Source organism: Phodopus roborovskii, unplaced genomic scaffold (genome assembly GCF_943737965.1).
Source record: "Phodopus roborovskii unplaced genomic scaffold, PHOROB, whole genome shotgun sequence".
Lineage (NCBI taxonomy): Eukaryota > Metazoa > Chordata > Mammalia > Rodentia > Cricetidae > Phodopus > Phodopus roborovskii.
This window is the reverse complement of record NW_026126443.1, coordinates 5751561-5775629: the sequence shown is the minus strand read 5'-3', so window position 1 is coordinate 5775629 and position 24069 is coordinate 5751561. Positions and strand designations below refer to the sequence as shown.

Sequence of the window (24069 nt, the reverse complement as noted above, 5' to 3'; positions counted from 1 at the left end):
AAGGCTGGCCACTAGCCTAAACACACACACACACACACACACACACACACACACACACACACACACACACACAGATGTCACCAAGACAACAAGAAGACAGCACTGCAAAGAGATGGCTCAGTGGCCAAGAACACTTGCTACTCTTACAGAAGATCCTAGCACCTACACCTAATGACTCATAACTGCACAACTGCCAGTAATATAACTCTGGCTGCAAAAGATCCCATACTCTCTTCTGGTCTCTGCAAGCACGAACACTGGATCAGGCAGGAGAAACGTCATTATTGGCTTTTTATTCTACTGAAATATTCAGTTTGTTAGATGAAACTCACCTACATTAAGGGAATACAATCTGCTTTATTTAGTATACCGATCCAGTGGTAATCTCATCCAGAAACACACACACACACACACACACACACACACACACACACACACACACACACTAAAAAAATTTCCAAAATAAGAACAGAGCATAGACTACAGAATATATCACCAAAATATATACCCAACAAAGGTCTTCTATCCAGATCATTAAGGACTTGATTAAGACTAAAAGTCATTCTTGAAATTCTTTTATAAAAACAAAATAGCTTTAAAAAAAAAATGTGAAAGAGGGCTGGAGAGATGGCTCAGCAGTTCAGAGCACTGGCTGCTCTTCCAGGACCTGGGTTCAATTCCCAGCACCCACACCTGCCCGTAACATCATTTTCAGGGGGCCCAACACCCTCACAAGGATACACATGCAGGCAAAACATCAATGCTCATAAAAATAAATAAATAAATAAATAAATAAATAAATAAGTGAAAGGTGTAAATGTGAAAGGTGTAAGTACCTCACAGAAGATAGGTGAACAGCCTGCCACCACTTTAAAAGATGTTCAACATTGCTGGTCATTGGGAATATGGGATTAAGGACAAGTAAAATGACTGAGAAGTGAAATGTGAATTACAGCCATAAGACAATGAATGAGGCACCATTATACACCCACTAGAACAGCTAAAAATAGACAATACAAATTGCCACACGAGGAGACAGAGCAATTAGAACCCTCCCACTTTTTCTAACAGAGATGCAAATGGTGCAACCACTCTGAAAAAGTGAGAGCATCCAAATCCTAGGACCCACCCAAGAACACTGAAATACATGTCCTTACAAAATCATGTCCACATGCTTCCAAGCCACTGTTACTCACAATAGTAAGAAAGTATTTTTTAATTAAAAAAAAAAACTGAATAAGTAAAATGTAATACAGTCACACAATGAAGTATTATTCAGCAATTCTAAAAGGAACTAAACTACTGGTATATTTACAAAATATTAATGAATACTATATTAATAACATTTTTATGCTATCTTTCAAGAAAATAGTCAAAAAACAACCTCTGTAGTGGTGGTACATGTATTTCAAAAACCTAAAAAGGGAAAAAAAAGAAGATGCAGACAAAACACTACATATCACATTTTTCATAGTAAGAATCCTAAGAAAAAGTAAAATTATACTGACTAAAAGCAGATCGGTGGCTGCCTGGGTTCCCCAGGATGGAGGAAAGGCTGACTATAAAGGTACATAAAGTTATTTTCTAGCAACAAAAGATATGGATTGTTGTAGAGAGTACTTAATTGTACCTATTCATCAAAATTCTAAATGGGTATATTATTTTATTATGTGTAAATTACACCTCAATAAAACCATACTATAAAATATTTAAATTTTATTCTTGAAAGTTTCCTTTGCAAAATCAAACTTAACCTAGACCACCAGTATGCGGGTAAGAATTTAACTTTATTCAGAGAGAGTTTAAATTTGATCTGGATTCCTGGGAGTGTCTATCTAACTGGGCCTTGCAAGGGTCACAGTACACAGCCTTACACCATGACTTACAATGAAGGAAGATATTGTAGGGATAGTTTAGGGGCTGATTATTCTAGAAAGACCATCATGTAGACTAGAAGTTTGGGATCACGTGGCATCCATGTGTCTTGTGAGGCAGAGAGAGCTAAAAACTAAGTTATCTATACAATAAAGACACAATGAAATATGCCAGGGTTCAAATGAGCTTCCTAGCTGCCCATGCTCCATATTTTACACATCACTGCTGTGATGGGCCCAACTTCACCTTGCTTCCCTCTTTCCACAAATAAAAGCAATGTGTTCCTTTTTGTTGACTAACCCATATCCTTTATGTGGAATATACTGAAGTATGACTATAAAAGCCTTCAGTGACTTTTGTGAGTTCTTCTGGCAAATACTAAGCCCAGGAACAATTATTAAGCTCTGAACCTACAACTGGCATCAAAGTAAAGGTGGCTATGGGAAACCCGCATGCCTTTTAGTACCCGAGATGCCCTCAACACAGACCCAGATCCACTCACACCCATGGACAGGCACAAAACCATGTCTATGTAACTCCTAGTTGAGGTGGTTAATGATTATCCCAAGTATGTTACATTGTCTCTGAAAAACTCTTTAAAAATCTTTATGGTGCCAACTTAACAGGGAACCAACTCACACAGAAAGGCTTGGGAACATGCATGTGCCACCAGCTCCCTAACTCAGATAAGGCAAGTGAGTACCCTACTCCTGCATTACAGGAAACCAATAGCCCTGCTGAGCTGTACCCATGTGATCTAATTCTGTTAAGTAGCTTTCCACTTCCCTATTTAGAATCTGTAAACCATTCGACTTCCAATCTCCAAAGATGTAGTAGATAACTGATGTCCTCTGCAGACTGCTAGCAGTATTAGTCACAGCAAGTATTATGCTACAGCAGAATCCCACCAGAAATCATTTTCTTTAAAAATTTAAATTAAAGCTAAAAAGCAATGAGATCACAAAATATAATAAAAATTATTTTTCAATGATGCCTTTAGCAACTTGCTGTTTGAATATTTAAAGTTTACAACTTCTAATGCTTTCTATAAGAGAAGACAAGTTTGGAAAAATTGTATTAATGATACAGCAAGTTTCAATTTGATCATTCCCATTTCTGAATGCTGATGATGCTTGTGGGATACGAAGTCTACAAATGCAGGTTCATTTGAGGGCTCTATCTAGGGTATTGTTTCTCATTTTATGCTAAACTGGAAGAGGCAGCAATCTACTGTTGGCACCTGAAAGTATTTGATGGGAGTCTGGGGTTGGTAAAGCAAAGTAAAAATGCTATAGACTGAGAACATATCACAGACCAAAAACATACCAGACTGAAAACATACCACAGACTGAGAACACCTAGACGAGAACATATCCACCTATTTAAACTAACTATGGAAATAAGCAGGTAAGCTGCTGGTTACTATGAAGGACACTGTAAAACTCATGCTGCAGTTCAATAAATACACGTACTATATCTCATCTCCTACCTGCTTCAATTCCATTGGACAGTTGGAAGATCCTTCTTGTGTATACCAGTCCTCACCCTGCATTAGCCTAGCCTGCAAGAACCCCAACCTGACAAACTGAAAGCCTTAACCTGCACCTCAACCTACCAAACAGGTATAGAATACTTAGGTTGATGTTAGGCATTAAAAACGACCCCTTGCATAAAAAGCAAAGAAACAAAACCTCAGTCCCAAAGCCACATGGAACTGTCACAAAAATAAAGTGAGAAGATGACTCATTGCCGAGATCGATAAGAAAGCAAGGTAGCACTGCCAATGCTTTGATCTCAGCCTTAGGAAAACCTGGAAGAGAGAACCAGTGAAGTACCAGTTTACAGCATTTGTTGCAATAGCAATAAATAAACTAACACAGTGGTGCTTCTAGCCCTTCTATCCAATTGCCCTACTTTTCTCTTTCTGCCAGAACAGCAGAGTCACAAGGTACCAATGCATGGAACCACTGTCATTGCCTACCTCTACATTTGTCTTCCTCAGAGGAACATAAGCTCTTCAAGGACAAGGACCATCAACATTTCTATTTTTAATTCAATGAACATAATAATATCATGTGTAAAAAATAACTCAGAGAAAATAAAATGTATCCATTGATCAACAATAGTATCAATATTATGTTTCATTCTGTAACAGGTTTGTACATTTGTAATATTAATAAAATTGGCCTCTACACACTGTTTCATAACTTATTTTTCCCTTAATAATGAACACAGTCATCTATGTCAATAGACATGCTTCTACAACATCACTCTTACTGGACCTACTGAGTCTCAGACCTGTTCTCCCATTGCAAGCTCCTGAGCCCTAAAACTGCTCGATGGTAACAGTTCCTCTAACTACAGTAGTGGTGACTGTGTGATTTCATGAAGTTCTACTGTTTCCACCAGGTTATAATTTCCATGAGATTAAAAAAAAAAAACAAAAAATCATGTCTATGTAGCTCAAGAGTATATGTAAAGTTTAGACACCAGATTTAGACTCTAAACCAAAGAATATGACCAAGAAAAAGAGTGCACCAGTGAAACACTAAATCTAAATCAACTCCTTTTCTTCAGACACTTAGTGACTTTCTATTTTATTATCACTAGAAGTGGCCTACAACAATTGATTTTCAGTGAATGTATGCTAAGGGCCAAATAAAATTACTAGAATTTTCTTTTAAAAACTTTGTTAATGATTTATTTATATATTTTATGTATATGGATGTTTTGTTTGTGTACATCTGCACATTAGAAGGCGACACTGGATCCCAGGGGACTTTATAGGTACAAAAGATTGTGAGCTGCCATGTGGGTGCTGAAAACTGAACTCAGGACCTCTGGGAAAGCAGTCAGTGTGCTTAGCTGCTGAGCCATCCCTCTAAACCCAAAGAAAAAAATTATACTGGGGGGGGGGCTAGGAGGTGAGAGTGATAGGGTCTCTTTACATTGCCTTGGTGGCCTAGAAATCACTATGTAGGCCAGGCTGATCTGGAACTCACAGAGATCCTCCTGCCCTTATCTCCAGGTGTGGGGATTAAAGGCGTGCACCACCACTGCCCAGACAGAATTTAAGAAAAGTGAATGATAGTCCTTGAACACACAATGATAAAAAGTCTGGTCACAGCATGAAGAGCTGTGCTTAGCCACAGGAGCCTCCAAACTAGAATTTTGGCAAACTTTATCTGTATTTTTTTTCTTTTTCAGACAGGGTCAAAGGTTTTCAGTCAACAAGATTTAATATTTTCCAAAGAGATGTTAAGTTATACCAGGCAAAACAGCACACAACTGTAATACCAGCCAGCAATCAAGGGACTGAGACAGAAGCACTCTATAAGGCCAGCAGGCCTATAGAACAAGACTTAATCTCAAACACAAAACAACAGCAACAACCAAAACATTGACTTACTAAAGGAAAACACTGTCTAGAAACAGAAGGCTATATGAAAAGGTATAGGCCCAGAAACCTTGGCAATCATTTAAGGAGTGAACACACTGCACACAGTAGTTTAGCATCAACGACTAACTCCCCATATACGCCTTTACACAAGTTCATGTTCCAGGTAGGAATGCGGGGTAGATGAGATGAAACATCTATCTAACCTTTAAGGACAACCAGTGGTCATTAAAGTCCTAAAAACAAGAAACTCGATGTTTTCTCCAAACTAAGACCAGTTCTCAAGAAAAGATGATCTTACTTAAGAACTACATGGTAGTTGTGTTTTTACAAATATTTAAAAAACATATAAACAGTAAGATAAAAATCTAACCATGAACTGAGAATAATGTATTTCATCGTCACGTTTCACATTCTTCTACTAACAGAAAAAAGATTTGTGATTGCTCTCAAATTCTTTAAAACCTTATATAGCTTTGGTCTCTTCAAGGACTCTGTGGTTGATTTTATATAACCTGCTTCCTTCCATGTTCCCCAAGAGCTGTTCTCAGTTTAAACGTTGAGAGGGAACTCCAGAATGAAGAAGATGCAAACCCAGAGTCACCGGACAGTGCACAGGAGTCAGTGCACACAGAAGAGACCATGTGTATTTGTGTGGAAGGTGGGGAGAACATGGGAAGGGGGATGGGGACAGACCTGGACAGAGGCTGAACTAAGCACTAGTCTGCTATTAGAGTCTCGGTGCTCAGAGCCATGGCCTCTGCACCTGTCTGTTTAACCAAACACAGACAACCCCCCCAAAAAGAGAAAAAAGTGTACCTGTATTGTTATATTCATAAGTATTTTTCTTAATATCCTCTAAACAACACAGTGTAACAGCTCTTTACTCTGTATTAGGTATTATAAATAATTTAGAGATGGTTAAGTATACAGAGGACATGCATAGGTCATAAACCAATATTCTGCCATTTATAAGAGAAATGTAAGCCACAACTGATTTTGGTATTTGAAAGTTATGCATTTACTGGATCAATTCCATGGGGATATAGAGGAATATTTTTACATGTTTCCATCAAGTCACTCATGCTTCTTAGGATGCCAGGTTCTAAATAATAAAGAGACTCAATGATCTCTAGGTCCCTTCTAGCACATATGTGGCTAGACGCTAGCTTACAATGAGAATAATCACAATTAAGAGAAGGTAAATTCACTGCATACTGGTTGTTTTCACACCATTTCCTAGAAGATCATGCAAAAACTTCAAAGAAGATACCAAATAAGATGTTCCCGGTGAACTATTCACACACGGACACTAGTCTCTTCCTTAGATCTCTAATTCTGTACACCCTATAAACACAGATTATCTCAAATCTGAGAGGCATTTTAGAGTGTGTGACTGTGACTTTAAATGGCTTCTTCAGAGGAATGGCCGAAAGATGAAGAAAATTAGATTTATGGGAAAACACATCTTCAGGACTTATAAAAGAAATCAATACTGGTAAGTAAGATTCTTAGCATGACAAAGAAGTTGACATGAAGCAAGATCACTCCTAGGAGTGCAAGGTTCTCTCAGTCAGAAAAACTAAGAACTTGTCCTCCCTTCCCTCCACTACCCCCTCTCCTCTGGCCATCCAGTAAGTGAGAATATTTGTTATGGAAACACAGGCCCTCTCTACTACCTCAAGCTTCCTCTCAGAGGTCAGCAAAGTGAGCCCCCCTCCCCCGCCACTTTTTTTTTTTCACATTTCCCTGAACTAATTCAGACATCTAACCACAAGCTGATGGATGCACCTCTGCTCTGCTCACTCTGACAAACACAAGGGGCACCCTCACACCAACATCCTGCTTTCAGATGTTACTTTTCCCAACATGTATCCCACTGTCACACAATGACACTGACCATTTAGCTAACACCAGCCTAAGCAATAGATCAGCCTGTGAGACTAATAAACCTTCTCTTTAATAATAATAATGATAGCAATAACTTTCCTATACATTCTAAGGATGCTCATACATTATAGATCCAAAAATTATTAGCCAAATTCAAATAGTAGAAGAGCTTTACTTTTGGAGCTGCCAATCAATTCACCACCTACTCCTACATCAAAAGTCTGGCTCTAAGCCCAACCCCATGATGTGTAGCATCATCATCATAGCTCAGCTACAAGGTAAGTCACTCTCCATTCACAAGTGTTTGGCAGGTTATTATTAGACATATGATCTCACATATTTTAGAACTCTCTGACTCTATAAGAAATAAGCTAATCTGAGCTGAGCCAGATTTAGTCCCTTATCTGATGTTGCTTTTATGCAGGAAAGTCTTATGTTTCTCCAGCAATCAACTCAGAAATGAATTTAATTCTATCTAAAGTTGAGGCTTCCCTGTATTTCATAAACACTGAGGGGCAGTTCCCTGTGCAACATTGTGACTCCAACAGATACACTATCAGATGCAAAGTGTTACTGGAATGGAGAAAAACATTACAATTCTCAGAAGGGTCAATAAATAGGATTTTTCTTTTCTAGTAAGAACATTCTCACAGCCATCTTGGCATCTTAACCATTTGGTTAAAATGAAGCAGAGCTGAGCCCTTTTCCCATGTCTCTCCTGACTTTCCTCTTGTTATAATCACAATTAAATAAATTATAAATTATGAGGATCAAGGAACAGCAGTACTCAGATTTGAGAGTTACAAAAAAATGTTGCTTTTGGGAAGACAGAGTAAAAACATGTTGCTTTCGGGAAACATGTTACTTTCCAGAAGACAGAGTCCGGCAGTGCAAGATAGATTCCCATAGACCTCCCACATCCCTGACTCTTTTGTTCATGTCCTTATGCAATGCTTTCTTCCTTGAGTTTCAGTGAGACCTGAAATTTACGCCTCACCAGCAAAAATATAGCAAAGAAGATACACATCACTTTCATAATCACAACAAATACAGGTACAATTTCTATATGGCTAGCAGACTTTCTTCCAATATTATTTCCATGACTATACTACATAGAGGTGTAACTTCCATTGTTCTAAGAGATTCTCTGGATGATTTTCTGTTGGTTCTAATGGAATAAATCGCCACCTCCCATAATCTACGACTAGACTTCTGAACCAACAGACAATGATAACGACAAACGTGCCTTGCTTTAAGCTACTAAGTTTCCAATAATATTGTTACCTAGCAACCAATAATTAACAGACACATGAGAAACACAATATAATTAGAAAGCAAACTGAAGGCAACCGAGTATGAGACAAGAAAGTTCAGGCAAACACAGTAAAGGGATGCTTACTATGGGACAGGATTATTTTGAAACACTTCATAAAAAGGTCAGTGGGACCTGGTATAAGTGTTTCAAAGATTCCAATAAGCAGACAGGCAGAAGAAACTGAACAAAAGTGCAATCAATCAAATGCCACAGACAGCAATAACACCACATTAAGGAACAGTGGGAGAGTACTGGGTAGGTGACATGGGTCCAGATCTCAAAAGGCTGGCAAGGGCAGGGGCTGAATGGGCTCATCTTTGAAACTATAGACCACAGCAGGAAAGCAAAAGCTCTTGAAGAAGAAAATGGCAAAAATAAAAGCCCTATTTTCAAGAACTTAATCCTCTCACAGCATAAAGGATGGAGCTGATTACAGATAAGAAGACCAGGAATAGATATGCTAAGCACAATAGTCTCCAAGAGAGACTAACAAGTGGGGGAGGGGCTTCACTCACACTGATAGCCAAAGGCAAGCAAATTAAAACTATAAAGTACTATTCTGTCATTTATCAAATTAGTAAAGAATAAAAACTAATAATACTAGCAAAGATAAAACAATCTCAGACACTGTTGGTGGGAATGTAAATGCAGCAGTCTTTATGGAAAGCCATTCAACAATATGCATTAATAATCTTAAAATATGCAGACTCTCAAACTCAGTAATTCATTCCTTAGAGTGAATTCGCTTACTCATTCAGCAAGCATTGAATGGATTGCCTACTTCATTCCTGACACCAGGCTGGGATCTAAGGATTCAGTGTTGGAAAGAAAGGCCTAACTGCCTTCACAGCATTTAGGAGAGTCACCCGTTAACAAAATATTTTAAAAAAAACACGTGTAATTTTTATATTACAGGCCACAAGGAGAGTGTATTCAAATGGTTATTTAAAATTGTGATAGGGCATTTTTCATTCAGTAGGTAGAGTGTCTCACAGCTGAACTTGTGAAGCCAAAGACAACTTCTCTGGGAAGTGGCCTTTCCACTGAGAGAGAGGAAGAATGAGAATTTAGCTGCATGAAAAATAGAATGAAAAAAAAAATTCACAACAGAAGAGACAACACTCATGAAAGGATTTTAGAGGATTTGTTGTTGCATTCAACAAATAGATATGAAGGCCAAATAAGGAGCAGACATTGCGATAAGGCCTTGAGGTAAAGGCTAGGAGAAAGCAATTAAGGTGTCCATGTACACCACAGGTATGAGGGTGTAGTAACAGTGGAAGGACAGAGATGACTACAGGCAAAGGCAGACAATACATGTGGCAGGAAGAGGGTGGAATAAAGCTAATACAGACAAAGACGGACTGCTGCCTGTCACAAGTTCAAATATGCCGACTTACCTGAAAATGGATATCCAAAATTCTACCAGCCATGAAAATGATTACCATTTATAGACAGAAATATTTGACTGATTACACTGAAAAGGTGCAGAGGAGATGAAGTAAGGATTAAAAATTCATAAGTGGGTACACCTTCAAACCCTAGCACTGGGGAGAAGAAGGCTTGTGGAGCTTTGTGAGTTCAAGGCCAGCCTGATCTACTTAGAGAGTTTCAGGCCAGGGCTATACAGTGAGCCCATCCCCCACCCAAAAAAAAAGGCCCAAAAATATATGTTAAATATGTGTATATGAGTTAAGAAGAAACTACTTGGAAAACCATTTTCCCTACAGTTAAACATGAACAGCTTTTGACTATGCTAAACATTCAGAGAAAAGAGATTCTTCCAGAATAATATACCATTTCTAGTTGCCAGAGGCCAAAGTGTATATTTAAAAAGGTGAGGTTTGGAAAATGCCCTACCCCGGACCCTCCCCAAGCCTGGTGAACACCACAGGTCTAAATGCGGAGAGTGGTACCTGCATGTCTTAGGGTAAGTACATGTTCAGAGTCACTGGCATGTCACGAGGGAGCCATGAAGACAGTGGACCGAAGCAAGAGACCCCCTGCTTTCCATACCCCCAGTTGATAGCATCATATACTTGATCCATTTTAACAGCATTGGGGAGCTTAAGGACATCTTATAACACAGGTGCCATCTTAGTTATAAAACAAATTGATGCTTTTCAAATTCTACATGTCCAAGATTGTCTCAAAGTAAAAAGTCAACTAAAAAGATAGAGGTACTCTCAGTATAAAAACTGACCCAAGGTCTGACATGTGTATTGATTTCATGAGGCAATTATTAAAAAAAAAAAAAAAAAAAAAAAAAAAAAAAAAGCACAAATAAAGTCGCTTGTTTTCTCAACTGCTAAGACTCAGTTCCCACTCTTCTCAAGGGCTGCCGGATGTGGGCGCACCTCAGGAAAGATGCTCACAGACTGCACTAGAGCCTCTGCTACCCAACAACCAGCCACTTGAGCCTGTCTAAGCATTTGTTACTCCTCACACACACACACACATATATATATATTTTTTCACAGTTGTTATTTAAGACTTTGTTTATTTGGCCCATATGATCTCTTCCTCATTAGAGGGAGGACTTCTCTAGGAAAGGATAACTATCCAAAGATCTTCAAGTTTGTGAAATCATCAAGTTCACCTTATGCAGAGGGGCCAAGATTTAGCCAACCGATTCACATAATAATAAGGTGTTACAAATTGTCTTCATACAAGATGCTTGTTACAACCTCAAAATGTTTTGATCTGACTTTTCCTATAAAGTATATTAGACTAATTAGCCTTGTTATCTTGCAATTAATTTTATTGATTCTGAAGACCTGGTTTGACTTGAGATAACATAATGAAGTCTGATGGTATATACACTCAGCCTGAGGGAAAAAAATCATACAGCAATCATACAATGTGTTTACTGGATGAAATAGACTTTCCTTGTTGACATGAGAAATGAAACAATAGCTCCTGAAAAAAAAGGACAGTTAAAGTCAGGAGTTTCAGGAAATCCTAAAGATGCACAGTGAGAACCCAAAGTAAATTTTACAGTCTATCAAAGAACATGTCTGGAAAACCTTATACACTTATAAATGATGCATTGCAAAATATTACTTTATAGCTTTAAGGTTTTGATATCCATTATCATTGACTGTCTCTTGTTAAGTATAACCTTAACAAGGAAAATATTACCTTACTCTCTGGCTTAAGAGGCAGAACATAACCTAAAGGTTAACAGGAAGACAGAGCACAAGAGGGACCCTTTCAAACTGAGGCTTTCTTTATCCACTAAAACTGTCCCAGTAACAAGACAGTTAATTTTGTTTCCTAGAGAATGTATTTGTTAAATGATAGCAGAAGTGATTAAATACTCTTATCAAAACAACAAAAAACTCTTACAAAAAGCTTATTAAAATATCCCATAGATATGAATTTTAAGGTAGAAAGAAAAGCATGCCTTCCTTTGCTTCCCTCCATGTTTTCAGACTGTGCATCATGCAAGAGTCTACTTACTTCCGGTGGGTGTGGTCCAGGCCACTGTTTGGTATTGCTTCCAGCTTTGCATTTCTCTGCCCACAGATATTTCCATAGCTGTCGTATCCTGACACTAGTCTGGCTGCTGCACCTGTTGCTACTGAAAAGCCACAAATAAATCCCTAGGGAAGAAACAAAAAACACACACAAATAAACCATTTCAATAGCAACAGTCACTACTTGATATGATAATGAGTTTCTTTTGTCTGCTGAAGGGAACAAAGAGCTATATTTTCTTATAGCAAACACTATTACACTGTTTTCACTGGTCTGCATAGGAACAGCATGAAGAAGTCCACAGGACAATACCATTTGCTACTGGAACAAAACCTTCCACATCTTAGGATTGCCTTTGCATTTGGTGACATTCATGGCAGGGCCTCCATAGTGAACACCTGCCCTGAGCCAGGCTACATACGGGGTATTTATCAAACATTCTCTATTTCTCCTGAGGAGGAAACTAAGGCCTGGAGAGGTTAAATAAGTTACTCAAGGCCACAGGAGCTAGCAAAGATCAGAATGTAGAATCTGAGTCAGCTGTCATCAAATTGCTAGTTTTCCTTGGTCATAATGGAGTTCTGTTAAATAAACAACAACGGATACAAAAAGGATTAAAAATCCATACTATGTGAGCTGTGAACTGTCACTTCACACAATCTTCCTATGACAAAGCTGTACAAGAGCCAAGACTTACATCATGAAGCATGTACTGCAAAAGCCACTATGTCATGAGAATGTGCTTCACCCTGGTCCCAAAAGCAAATGGTAGACACTGGGGACCACATCATGCTTGCTGAGTCAGACATGGGCTGACCACAACAAAGCAAGGGAAGCCTGCACCCCACAATAGGCGAAAGAACAGCAAGTAAGAGCAGTGATGGCTGATACTCTGCTGTACCCTGGGGGGGGAGGGCAAGGGGACAAGGGGAGGGGATATGGCCTGGTCATTGAGAGAGCTCGGTTTTGCTACCTTTTCTCAGGTTATGGAGGCAGAGACAGTCACCAGCCATTCTTATCTCAATGACACTGCTGGATCTCAAGCTGCAGAGGTCCTTACTCTAGTCTCAAGCAATTCCTCAGAGAAAAGTTTTCTCCCCTTTACGCATACTTACTTTAAAAAAAACCTCTCTTCTCTATAGCTCTTCTGACTTTCACTGTACATACAGATAATGAGAGATGAGAGCGTGGCTCTCTCTATTCAGTTGAAACTTCTAACACCACATTCTGTGAGTGGACTGAACAGACACCATGCCAATTTTCTGGTCTCTGACTCCTCATATATTGATATTAGAAACTACGGCATGTATTAGAGGAAGAATGTGGGCTTTGGAATTACATAAGTGTGTATTATCTGTGGGTCACTGATGACTATTGACTCCATTTTCTACTCACATGAATTTAGCCAAACTTCCTTACTCCTCCCAGCCTTAGTTTACCCATCTACTAACTGGGATTAAAATCACTTTTACCAAAGCCTGTGGGAAGACTTACTAGAGACAACACATGAAAAGTGCATGTCTTGGTAAATGCTAGCATCTCATTCCCTCAAGTCAACAGCTGAGTGGCCAACAGTTGCTCACCTTTACTGTCTTCCCCCCTCCTCTAACATTGAAGAATGCTTCCCACTCTTGGACTTAACCGATACTAAGACATGAAAGAACTACCCTTGTATATACACACACACATAGTCAGATGAACGCACCCTCTTTTGCTTCAATTCCAAATTAGGAAACTGTATGCTGAGCAAAATCTAGAAGGAAAGGTAAAAACAGAGGCTACAATGGAGATTTTTTTCTATCATTACGATGCGAACTGCCCAAAAATCTCCGTGTTAAAAGTGTTGATTCCTTAACCGTGAGCTTATGCCGTGACTGAGTGGTGATGATCTATACAAGTGAGCCCGGCGTGTCTTCTGGTTGGTTATACAATGCCTTTGTTGGGGCTGTCAGACCATGGCTGATGCTTCACAATCTCTTTCAGTCATGAAGTGACTTTGCTCCGTTACATTTTCCTGCCACAAAGGGGTCCAACGATGGGCCCCAAAGCAGCAGGCCTGACCAATCATGGACTAACAACTCTAAAGCCTTAAGTTAAGATAAACCTTTACACTGTATAAAGTGATGGTCTCAAGTACTTGTTATAGTAACAGAAGGAGACCAAGAAAGATCATGGAGTAACAAAGGGAATAACTGAGCTTAGTAGCTGGACTCACTCTATCATTGACTATCTGGGTGCCGCTGACCTGATTACCAGCTTACACTCTGCTCTCTTCATCTCTAACGCCAAACTCGTCTATTCCTCAGCATAATGATGAGATCTAAACGAGATAGCACAGATCCAATCCCTGGCAAAATGTCTGCCACTAGTCAGGTGATCAATACAGAGGCGCTGTGAGTAGTAAATCTGAACGGTGAAGTCAGCCTACAGAGACTGACATTGGCACCAAGAAGTGACAAACCCCCTTTGTTCCCTATGTAAGAACAAACAAAATTTTGTGGGGTGGGGGTGGGGAAATGAGTGATAATGCTGGTAACTGTTATTGCACAAAAATACTTTCAGATCACAATTAAACGTCACTAGTCAGGAGGAGCAGCAAGATGGTTAGTTAGAAGGGTATGTTCTTCCACTATTTATAGGAGACTTGTTTTTTCCAGCATTTGATAGGAACATTGTTACGGATTCCTTTAAATGTTTCTGATTTCCCTTCCTGGTTGTTTTTTAACAGGATGTTCCACACATGGGTTCCTCCTCCTCACCACAAGCCACCACACAGGGTATAAATTACAAGTGTTACATACATATGCCAAAATGGGACACTGTCATGTTTTCATGTAGGTCATTTAAAGTTCTTAGAAGGTTCCAGAAGCACTAGAGCAGAGAGCATGAGAAGCTGCAAGGGCGGAGTTAGGTAAGGGGTGGACAGCAAATTACGAAGGAGGAAGAAACAATGACTATTATCCTCTTTGTATAAGCACTGACAATGCTGAACAAGGCCAAATCTAATTAAAATTCCAATCTCTTTAAAAAAGAAACACACTAAAATCCAAATGCAGGCAACAGTATAATTTCAGAAGAGGGGGAAAATGCAGTACATGAAATTTAAAACAGGGTAGGAGAGACTTGCCAGAATACACTCAATACTTCAATGGCTTCCCAGAACGAGGAGGGGAAAAGTACCCAGCAGAAGAAAATCACACCACAGAAGTGGATGTTTAGGACAAGGAAAGCCTTTGTCAATGCGGAGCAAGACACAAGCACTACTACTAAATAAGGGACCGAGCTACTGAACGGTTTTGGGATCATCAGTGTGTGAAAAGGAAGAGGCACAGACAGACCACTCCCAAAACTAGGTGACTAAAAGCAGATAAAGGTACAGAGCTGAGGGGCAGGGGGTCACAGACAAGACCTGGCTGCTAACCATACATACATCACCGCAATGAGGGGACAATAAGAAACTATGCTGTTCCCTCTAGTTATAAGGGCTAACGTTACTTAAATAAGAATTTTTGGCTTAGTCGTGTGTACCATCCGGCTACGCTTTTCTGTCATGTGAATGTTTGAGTTTCACACCTAAATTTTAACTAGGCAACTGAGCAGAGCAGATGGTTTTCCACTAGGCGTGGGGGTGGGGGTTCAACAAAAACCTGAAGTGAGTAGGAGGAGGACATGAATATGCCAAAAATGATGCAAAAATAGTAAGGGGGGGGGGAATGATAGGATAGATGTGTCCCAGCAGTTCATGACAATACACTTGGTCCTGTTGTTCCTCTTCTGAGAATCCTAGACTAGAAAGGATGTTGTAATCTAGCAGATAAGTCAGAATAGAAGGCCTGCCACAAAGGCACACTTACACAAACAAAGCCTTTGTCAGTACACCAAATCTGCAGCTTCCTTTAAAGTTTAATAGGATGCATTGCTGTAAAAGGAATTAAAAAGAAATGTTTGACAAATCTAGGGAACTTCTACTCAATAAGCAATTTTTTTTAAGTGTAAAAGGCAAAGCTTTGCATAAAAGAGCTAGACTATTCTTAAATGAGAAAAATAACACAATGGGGCATTAGTGAGCAAAATCCAAATCCAAGACTCAGTTTCACGGATAATTAGAGACAGAAAGAAAGAAAGAAAAGAAAAATAAATAAACAGCAACAAAACCAGACATGGAATCCAGAGAATTGATCCTGGCTTTGGCACTAACATGCCTTAGAAATGGAATTCTCTGGCCTCAGGGAATTGGATTACCTTAGAACTGGAGTTATAGACAATTATGAGCTGCCATGTGGTTACTATGAATTGAACCTGAATCCTCTTAAAAAGCAGCTAGTGCTCTTGACCTCTGAGCCATCTCTCTACCCATTGTTAACATTGGTGCCAGAGTCATCGTTCTAAACCCAGTCATGTTACATCTTCACAAATCTTTTCTGTGACTCATCAGAGCACTGAGTAAGGCCTCCACCTTGGTGAATCGTTAGTGCCCCAGACATCTGGCATACTCACTAATGGAAAGCTAAGGAATGTGATTTCAAAACAAAATTATAGACGACTGTCATGTACAGGCAGAACTGAGAACTATCTGAGTGGAAATAGAGTATTTTCAATATAGAAAACTGAAAACAGGAATCTGGAAGTGTAATGTTATGGCAGATATGATGGTAACATATCTATAAACCTAACAGAAGCAGGAGGATTGCAAGCTCCAGGCCAAGAGGGGCCAGGCACAGCAGCACATGCCTGTAAACCCAGCACTCAGGAAGCTAAAGTTGGATATGATTTGAAGCCCAGTCTGCCAACAAGAATTTGTAAACCTCCCTTTCCCACAAAAAAATTAAGCTGAAGCATGAATGACGACAACTCTCAAGAATACTGATAACAATTTACTCTGAAAAGCACCTTAAATTCTTGAAAATTCAGGCACTAAAAACCTGGTTATTAGGGAATAAGAAGTAAATAATGATGAGGAGATGGGTGTGTGCAAATAAAAAGATTTAATAATGAAGGTGGGTGAATGAGGTTTTAAAACATCTAAGAAGCACCTAGGTATCAAGGTAAGGACACCAGGCTTACAAGCTAACCAGGAAATGGTCCATGAAAGAACCAAGCAGGGCCAGTCACTGAAGAGAAGGCCACAAGCTCCTATCTTTGTCACTTACTAGATAATCTAATATTTACCATCACTATGCCTTGCTGATACACTAATATAAACTATTCCACCGGATAACTCAGAGAGACTTACATGAGCTATTTAAAGGAAAGCATGAGCACAGATTAATAACGTTCAATAGATATTTGTTGAATGTGGCTGGACAGATGGATCCAGATGTGGTTGGAAAGAGGGCCTCGTGGCTAAAAGCATTCATTGCTCTTGTATATGACCTAGGTTCATTTTTCAGAACCCATACAGCAGCTCATAACCATCCATAACTCCAGTTCCAGGAGACTTGACACCCTCTTCTGACTTCGTTAGGCACCAGGTACAAGTGCAGTACACAAACATACATAAAAGCAAAACACTCATATAAACAAAATAAAATAATAAAGAAGCATTTTAAAGCTAATGAAGAAAAACATTGCCAAAGAGTTTGTTGGGGTTTTGTTGTTGTTGTTGTTTTGTTTTGTTTTGTTTATTTGTTTGTTTTGTGTTGTATTGGGTTTCTCTTTTGGTTTTGATACAGGGTTTCTCTGTAGCTTTGGAGCCTGACCTGGCTGTTCTCAAACACAGAAATCTGCCTGTCTCTGCCTCCCAAGTGCTGGAATTTAAAGAGTTTTTAAAGAGTAAAAATTAATCCAGATGGCATGTTCCTAACCTGAAAACCTGATGTCTAAAATGCTTCAAGATTTGGAGCTTTCTGAGGACCAGCATGAGCCACGAGTGGAAAATTCCACATATGACCTGTGATAAAGTGTAGCCAAAACTAGATTAAAATAACTTGCAGGGTACAGATATACAGCATATATAAAACAAGAAGAATATTGTTTAGACTTGGGTTTTAGATTCCAAATACTTCATCTCATCATATATATGCACAAATGCTACAATTTTAATGTCTATACTTGTATGTACATGCACACACACACACAGAGCAGTCACAGGACAGCTTGAGTGAATCAGTTCTCTGCCTGTTCCATGCTGAGTCCTGCAGATCAAACTCAGTCATCAGGCTAGGCAGAAGGCTCCTCTGTCCAGTGAGCCACCTCAACTGCCATCCAAATTATTTCTAAGATTTTGAAATGGGTAACCCTTTGAACCCTGAGCATTTGGGATGTAGTTTACTACAGGATGAAATTCAAAGGAGGTGAATGGAAAAACCATATAAAACAAAACCAAAGACCAGAAGCAAAGCTATGAACCTCAGCTATGCACACAAGACGAGCAGCAGAACTTCTAGATTACTTCCATATCCTCATGGCAAGATTTGACATCAGCTCAATACCATGGGAAAGCAATCTATTTAAAGATTCACTCCAAAGCAAAGAAAGCTGTGCCTGTATTTAAAAGCATACACAGTGGGTCTTAATTACCAGCGTGATGAAATCGACATTATATTAATTACCACTGCATTAAAACATTTCAGTAAACAACTCCTTACACTCAAGTCACTCCCAAGTCAGTCTATTAACATTAATGATTGCACTTTCTGGGGCTATTTGAGCGCAGGAAATCAAAAGCACCTTGGGTGGCATGGCACATGTTTTTTACAAACTAAATTCTGAAGGTCAGTTGCTGTTCATCCTGGGGTTACAATAAGTATGGAAAAGCTGTGGACTGATTTTATTGGGCAAGTCTTTCCATGCTCTTCGTGGACATTCAAGCATGCTGAACTTCTGATGCGATTCCACTAAACTAAGCAAACTCTTCAACAGCATCAGAAGGCCTGAGTTAAGAAATTAGTATTTTGACTTTTTCCTAAACTTGTACTTTTATCTTTAAAACAAACATTCCTTATTTTCCTAAGTTTATCTTTTCCTCTGCTGAGGGCCAGAACTGAGTCTCAGATAGCGCCGTGGTGTGCAGAAAGCCAAGGAATCATGAAGACTTTTATTACAGACAGACAAAAGGCAGCACTTCCCGAAAGAACCTCTAGAGAAAGTGCGCCAAGATGGGACCAAAATACAGATCATAAAAACCAGGACTGCTCGAGACAGTGTAACTGCATTCTGACTAAGAGATGGAGAATGAAGCTGCTGCCCAGAGTTCCCTTGATGAAGAGGGAAACGGTGCTAGAGAACAATGACCAAGTACAGAACTGGGCAAACAGCTCTTCCACTCAATCGCAGTGTGGCCTGAGGGTCATCCTCTTCCTTGTTAGGTTTGATGCTTAATCTATAAACTGAGGGTGATGGTCCAGATAAGGATTCCTAAGCTCTCCAAGGTTCCAAACAACAGTTAGTGAGTGCTAAACCAGCTGTCTATTATTTTGGAGCCGAGCACTCTGGCTATATGAATCCCTACATCCAGAACTCTGGCAAGCAGATTTAAGTATGCCACACACCCAGCACCTTACACCAAGACTCTGCTCCTCATCCTCTCCACCGACATCTTGATTTCCAACACAAAGACGCCACTCATGACAGTGATGGCAGGCTGGGCCTAAGGCTGACACGGGGGTGGGGGGTTGGGGAGAGGTAGAAACCTGGGCAGCCTCTTCCCCTGCAGGAAGAACTCAAACTGTGAAAACTTGAAGTGTGGCGGATGTTGGATGCCTAAACACTGACTTCTCTAAAAAACTGCCAAGTCTCTGGAGAAAAGAAGTGACCAGCCCAAAGATAACCCTGGGGCTTGTGTGACTGGAGGAGTCAGTATGCAGGGTTCTCAACTAACCTTTCAAGATCAGATTCCAAAGAAACTTGTGCTGTGAAATAATCTTTTACACTGTGGAGATTTGTTACTTGGGTTGGTTTAATAAAAAGCTGAATGGCCAATAGCTAGGCAGAATTTTCAGGGCAGAGAGGACACTGGGAAGAAGGGTAGAGACTTGGGAAGTCACCAGAAGAGGAAGCAGTATGGAAAGTTCAGAGTAAAGGTAATAAAGCCACAAGACAAAAATCAGATTGATCAAAGTGGGTTAATTTCAGCTTTAAGATCTAGTTAGCAACAAGCCTAAGCTATCAGCCGAGCTCTCATAATTAATATTAAGTCTGCACACCATGATTTGGCAGCTGGCAGAAGGCACAGAAAAATCCACCCACAAATTTGCATCAAATGATTTGGCTTTCTCAAATGATTGGGTGAAAGGACTAAGACTCCCATTGGCCCATCTTCATTTTTATCTCAGTTTTCATGCAACAAAACAAAGCATAAAAACAAAAGAAAGTAAAATAGCAAGGGAAAGCCAAATACTACTGAACTGTATTAAGGGGGAAAAGAAGCTCCCTCAATGGTATCTTAGGCCCTCTAATTATCCCAATTATAACCAGTAGGGCAGAGGTTAAGATACATAAACACAGATACTTTGGAAGGGCCAGTCCCTCCCAACTCCCGCCTCATTCCCTTGCATCCAGAGCTGAGGTTGGTTGGCCTGAGTGTCCTTACCATCCCAATGCAGAAGAGGACAAAGAGCAGTAGCCATGGTATGTCTGTGCAGCTACGGTCTTCCAAAGGCTTCCATTCTCGCTTGGAGCTCTAATTAAAAATACAAAGTAAGAGAACATGGTAAGTGTCAATTTTAGTTAAAACTGGAAAGGTACAAACATACACCATTTTTACCCACATACAGTTTTGCTGGACAATGTCTACTGAACCTTTAGGACGAAACTCGAAGATCTGCCGTGTCTTTGTAAAGTCCACCCTCGCTTCCTTGGCCCACAGCACAGTGGCTCTAGCCCTTCTCTTCCAGGCAGGCAGGAATAGCTTTTGGTAGTACTCCACTAAAATATATAGCATACTGAACTGTTATTCTTTTCTGTTCCCCTTTTGAGATAGTTTCTAATGTATCCCAGGTTTGTCTTGAACTCCTTATGTAGCCAAGGATGACCTTCGATGCCTGATCCTCCTGCTTGTACCTCTTGAGTGTTGGGATTAGAGGAGCAAACTACCATGTCTGACTTATGTGATTCAAGGGATCAAACCAAAGGCATTGTCCATACTGGCACTGTACATACTCGGCAAGCATTTACCAACCGAACTACATATCTCCAACCCTGAACTGTTATTCTTAAAGCCTGTGTCTGTAGCAGACAGTGACCAGGCCAGTCCCATTTCTCATCACTGGAGATGATGCCTAAACCTTTATATGTTCTCAATAAGGGCTTTCAAAATGAAGATGTTCTTCTACTTGTGCAAGCTTTCCCTTTGTGTGTCCAGGAGTTAGACCTACATATTAGAACATGCTTTCCTATATAGTCTTTTGCAGGAAGCAAACCTATCAAATTAATTCCTTTTTGAATTTTGGTTTTTTAAGACAGGGTTTCTGGGCAGTCATGGTTATCCTGGGACTCACTCTGTGGACAAGGTTGGCCTCAAACTCAAGAGATCAGCCTGCTTCTGCATGCCAAGTGCCGGGATCAAAGGCATGCAGCACTACGACATGGCTTCAAATAAATTCTTACAAGAGAGATTTATCTAAGTTAAATACAATACAAGAAATACTCATTTTTTTCCTAGCAACTCCTAACCCACCAGGCTAGATTATCAGTGTGTTCTTAGAAAATGTAATGTTTCTAGTTCAGAGAGATTCCTAACTAGAGAGCTTGAGTTACTCTGAAAATCAATTTGCACGTTATTGACTGGAATTCTAATTCTGTATGTTTTCTTGATGCAACAGTCTTAGGTTCTTTAGGTCAGCTCACATACCCTTTTCAATCATTCTTCTGAACTCTCTGACATCCTGTCCTGGGAGCAGGGAAGAGAAGGAGAAAGCAGCCTCAAAAAGGCCAGGAGGCCTCAACCCCACACAAGTAACTATAAGCAACTGTGAAAGCTGGGAGTGGAGAGATGGCCTTCCCCACAGAAGAGCACAGCCATTGGCTGTCTGGCGCCAAAGAGTCATTCCTGAAAATATACACAAGTAACATTATGTGACCTAAGTAGATTATATTTAGAAATGTATGAATATGCACATATTGTACAATGACAAAGAAAAAAAGGGCCTTGAATTTGAAGGATAGGGAGGAGTATATGAGAGGATTCAGAGGGAGAAAAGGGCAAGGGGAAAATGGTGTGATAATATCATAATCTCAAATATAAAAAAGGCAAGGGAAAGTACTCTGCCAGAAAAAGGCTGAGGCCTCTAGGGGCTCCATGTGAGCAATCCAGAAATCTCAGGAAACCCTGTCAGTAGGAAGGGGCCTTAGCAGAAGGCAATGGAGATTAGTGACTCCTCCAGTATAATTAGTATAATTAGAGTATAATCAGGCTTAGTTCTCATTATAAACAAGAGTTTATTTCATCCTTTGATGAAAGCTAGATTCTTCTCTTAAATTATAAGCATTTATTTACATTATTTTAATAAGAATCAGACATCAAGGTTAAAAAACTCAACATTCAGGGCCTGAGTTAAATTCCAGGCACCCACATATTAGCTCACAACCATCAGTAATTCCAATTCCAGGGGAGTCAACTTCTGACTTCCATGGGCACATGGTACATAGATACATACATACATACACACACACACACACACACACACACACACACACACACACACACACTAAATAAATCTTAATAAAAAAAAATAGCGATTGGTGGTGCACACCTTTAATCCCAGCACTCGGGAAGCAGAGACAGGCAGATCTCCATGAGTTCCAGGCCAGCCTGGTCTACAGAGCTAGTTCCAGGACAGGCTCCAAATCAATACAGAGAAACCCTGTCTCGAAAAAACAAAATCCAAAACAAAAAAAACAAAAAAAAAAAAAAAAAAAAAAAAAAAGAAGAAGAAGAAGAAACTGCCTATGAAATGGGGAGAAGGATCAGTTGGTAAAGTGCCTGTGTGCACACATGGAGATCTGAGTTTGATCCCACCACCCATGTAAAAAAGTCAGGAGTCCTGGCCTGCAGCTGTAACCCTTGTGCTGGGCAGACTGAGACAGGAGGATGTATGGAGCTTGCTGCCAGCAAGTCCTGCTGAATTGGTGAGCTCCAGATTCAATAAGACTGTGTCTCAAAAAAATAAGATGGAGGGTCCAGTGGACCAAGGCACCTGCCACCAAGTGTGATGAACAGAATTCAACCCCCAGGATCCACATGGGAGAAGAGAACTGACTCCCTCAAGCTGTCCTCTGATCTCTATGTGCTTACTGTGGCATGTGCACTCCTCTATACACCTGCATAATGAAATAAATACTACACATTTACAATTATATGTATAATGTCAAGAGTGGTTGAGGAAGACATCAGATGCTAATCTCTGACCTTCACATGCATGTATATGTACTTGTACCCATGTACACACACAAATACAGCACACATTATAATCTACAAATAAATAAATAGTTGCCTATCAGCAAAGAAGCCAGAGAACTTGAGCTACAGCCACTCCTAAAAGTGCTAAAGACAAATGCCCCATTATGCCTTACACTGTTCAATTGTTATAATGAAAATGCCCTTAGCTTGTTCCCAGACACCCACACAAGGAAACAAAAGAACACTAGTTAGTCATACAAAAAAAAAATCCCTCACCCCAGGACTGACTAGCATTGGAACCCAGGAATGAGCAAGCAGTTTCATCTAGAGAAGGTAAGTACTGTGGCATTAATATATGAGGACCCCTCTCCCTGGCTGTCATTAGTTAGCAGACTTCAGATAAAATGCTTCACCTTCCTGGGTGACAGCAAATGAGAGAGACTGGATCTCTTAGGTTTCTTCCAGCTCTCCAAATCTATGACCAGGACTGTACCTTCTTGGGATGACAAGAAAGACAACTACAAAATAACATCATTCCCCATGTTATTCAAATGCCTGTATTGTGGTCTGTACTTTGGAAGACAGCTGCTCACAATGTGAAGAATGTTTCTTTGTATTAAATAATTTCAGTCTTGATTAATGCCCACTGTGGTAAAATTACTCATGGACATGGAATTTGGAGACGTCTGAAACTCATTATGTTTACTCCATGGTAATTTATAAAGTAACAGCTCTACTAGAAAACACTATTATTATTGTCTGTCTTAAATCCGA

The 24069-nt window shown here is 39.8% G+C and overlaps 1 protein-coding gene across 4 annotated transcripts in view; it reads right to left on the bottom strand.

Moving 5' to 3' along the window:
* The window catches only part of Slc44a1 (solute carrier family 44 member 1), a 164776-nt gene that overhangs the window by 101517 nt on the left and 39190 nt on the right, over positions 1-24069 (bottom strand). For all 4 annotated transcript variants that reach the window (XM_051187810.1, XM_051187809.1, XM_051187807.1 and 1 more), the window contains exons 2-3: positions 20488-20577; positions 11940-12082 (exon numbers count right to left, since the gene is read on the bottom strand). In XM_051187810.1, the coding sequence (XP_051043767.1) occupies positions 11940-12082; positions 20488-20577 (233 nt within the window). The remainder of the gene's footprint in view (positions 1-11939; positions 12083-20487; positions 20578-24069) is intronic.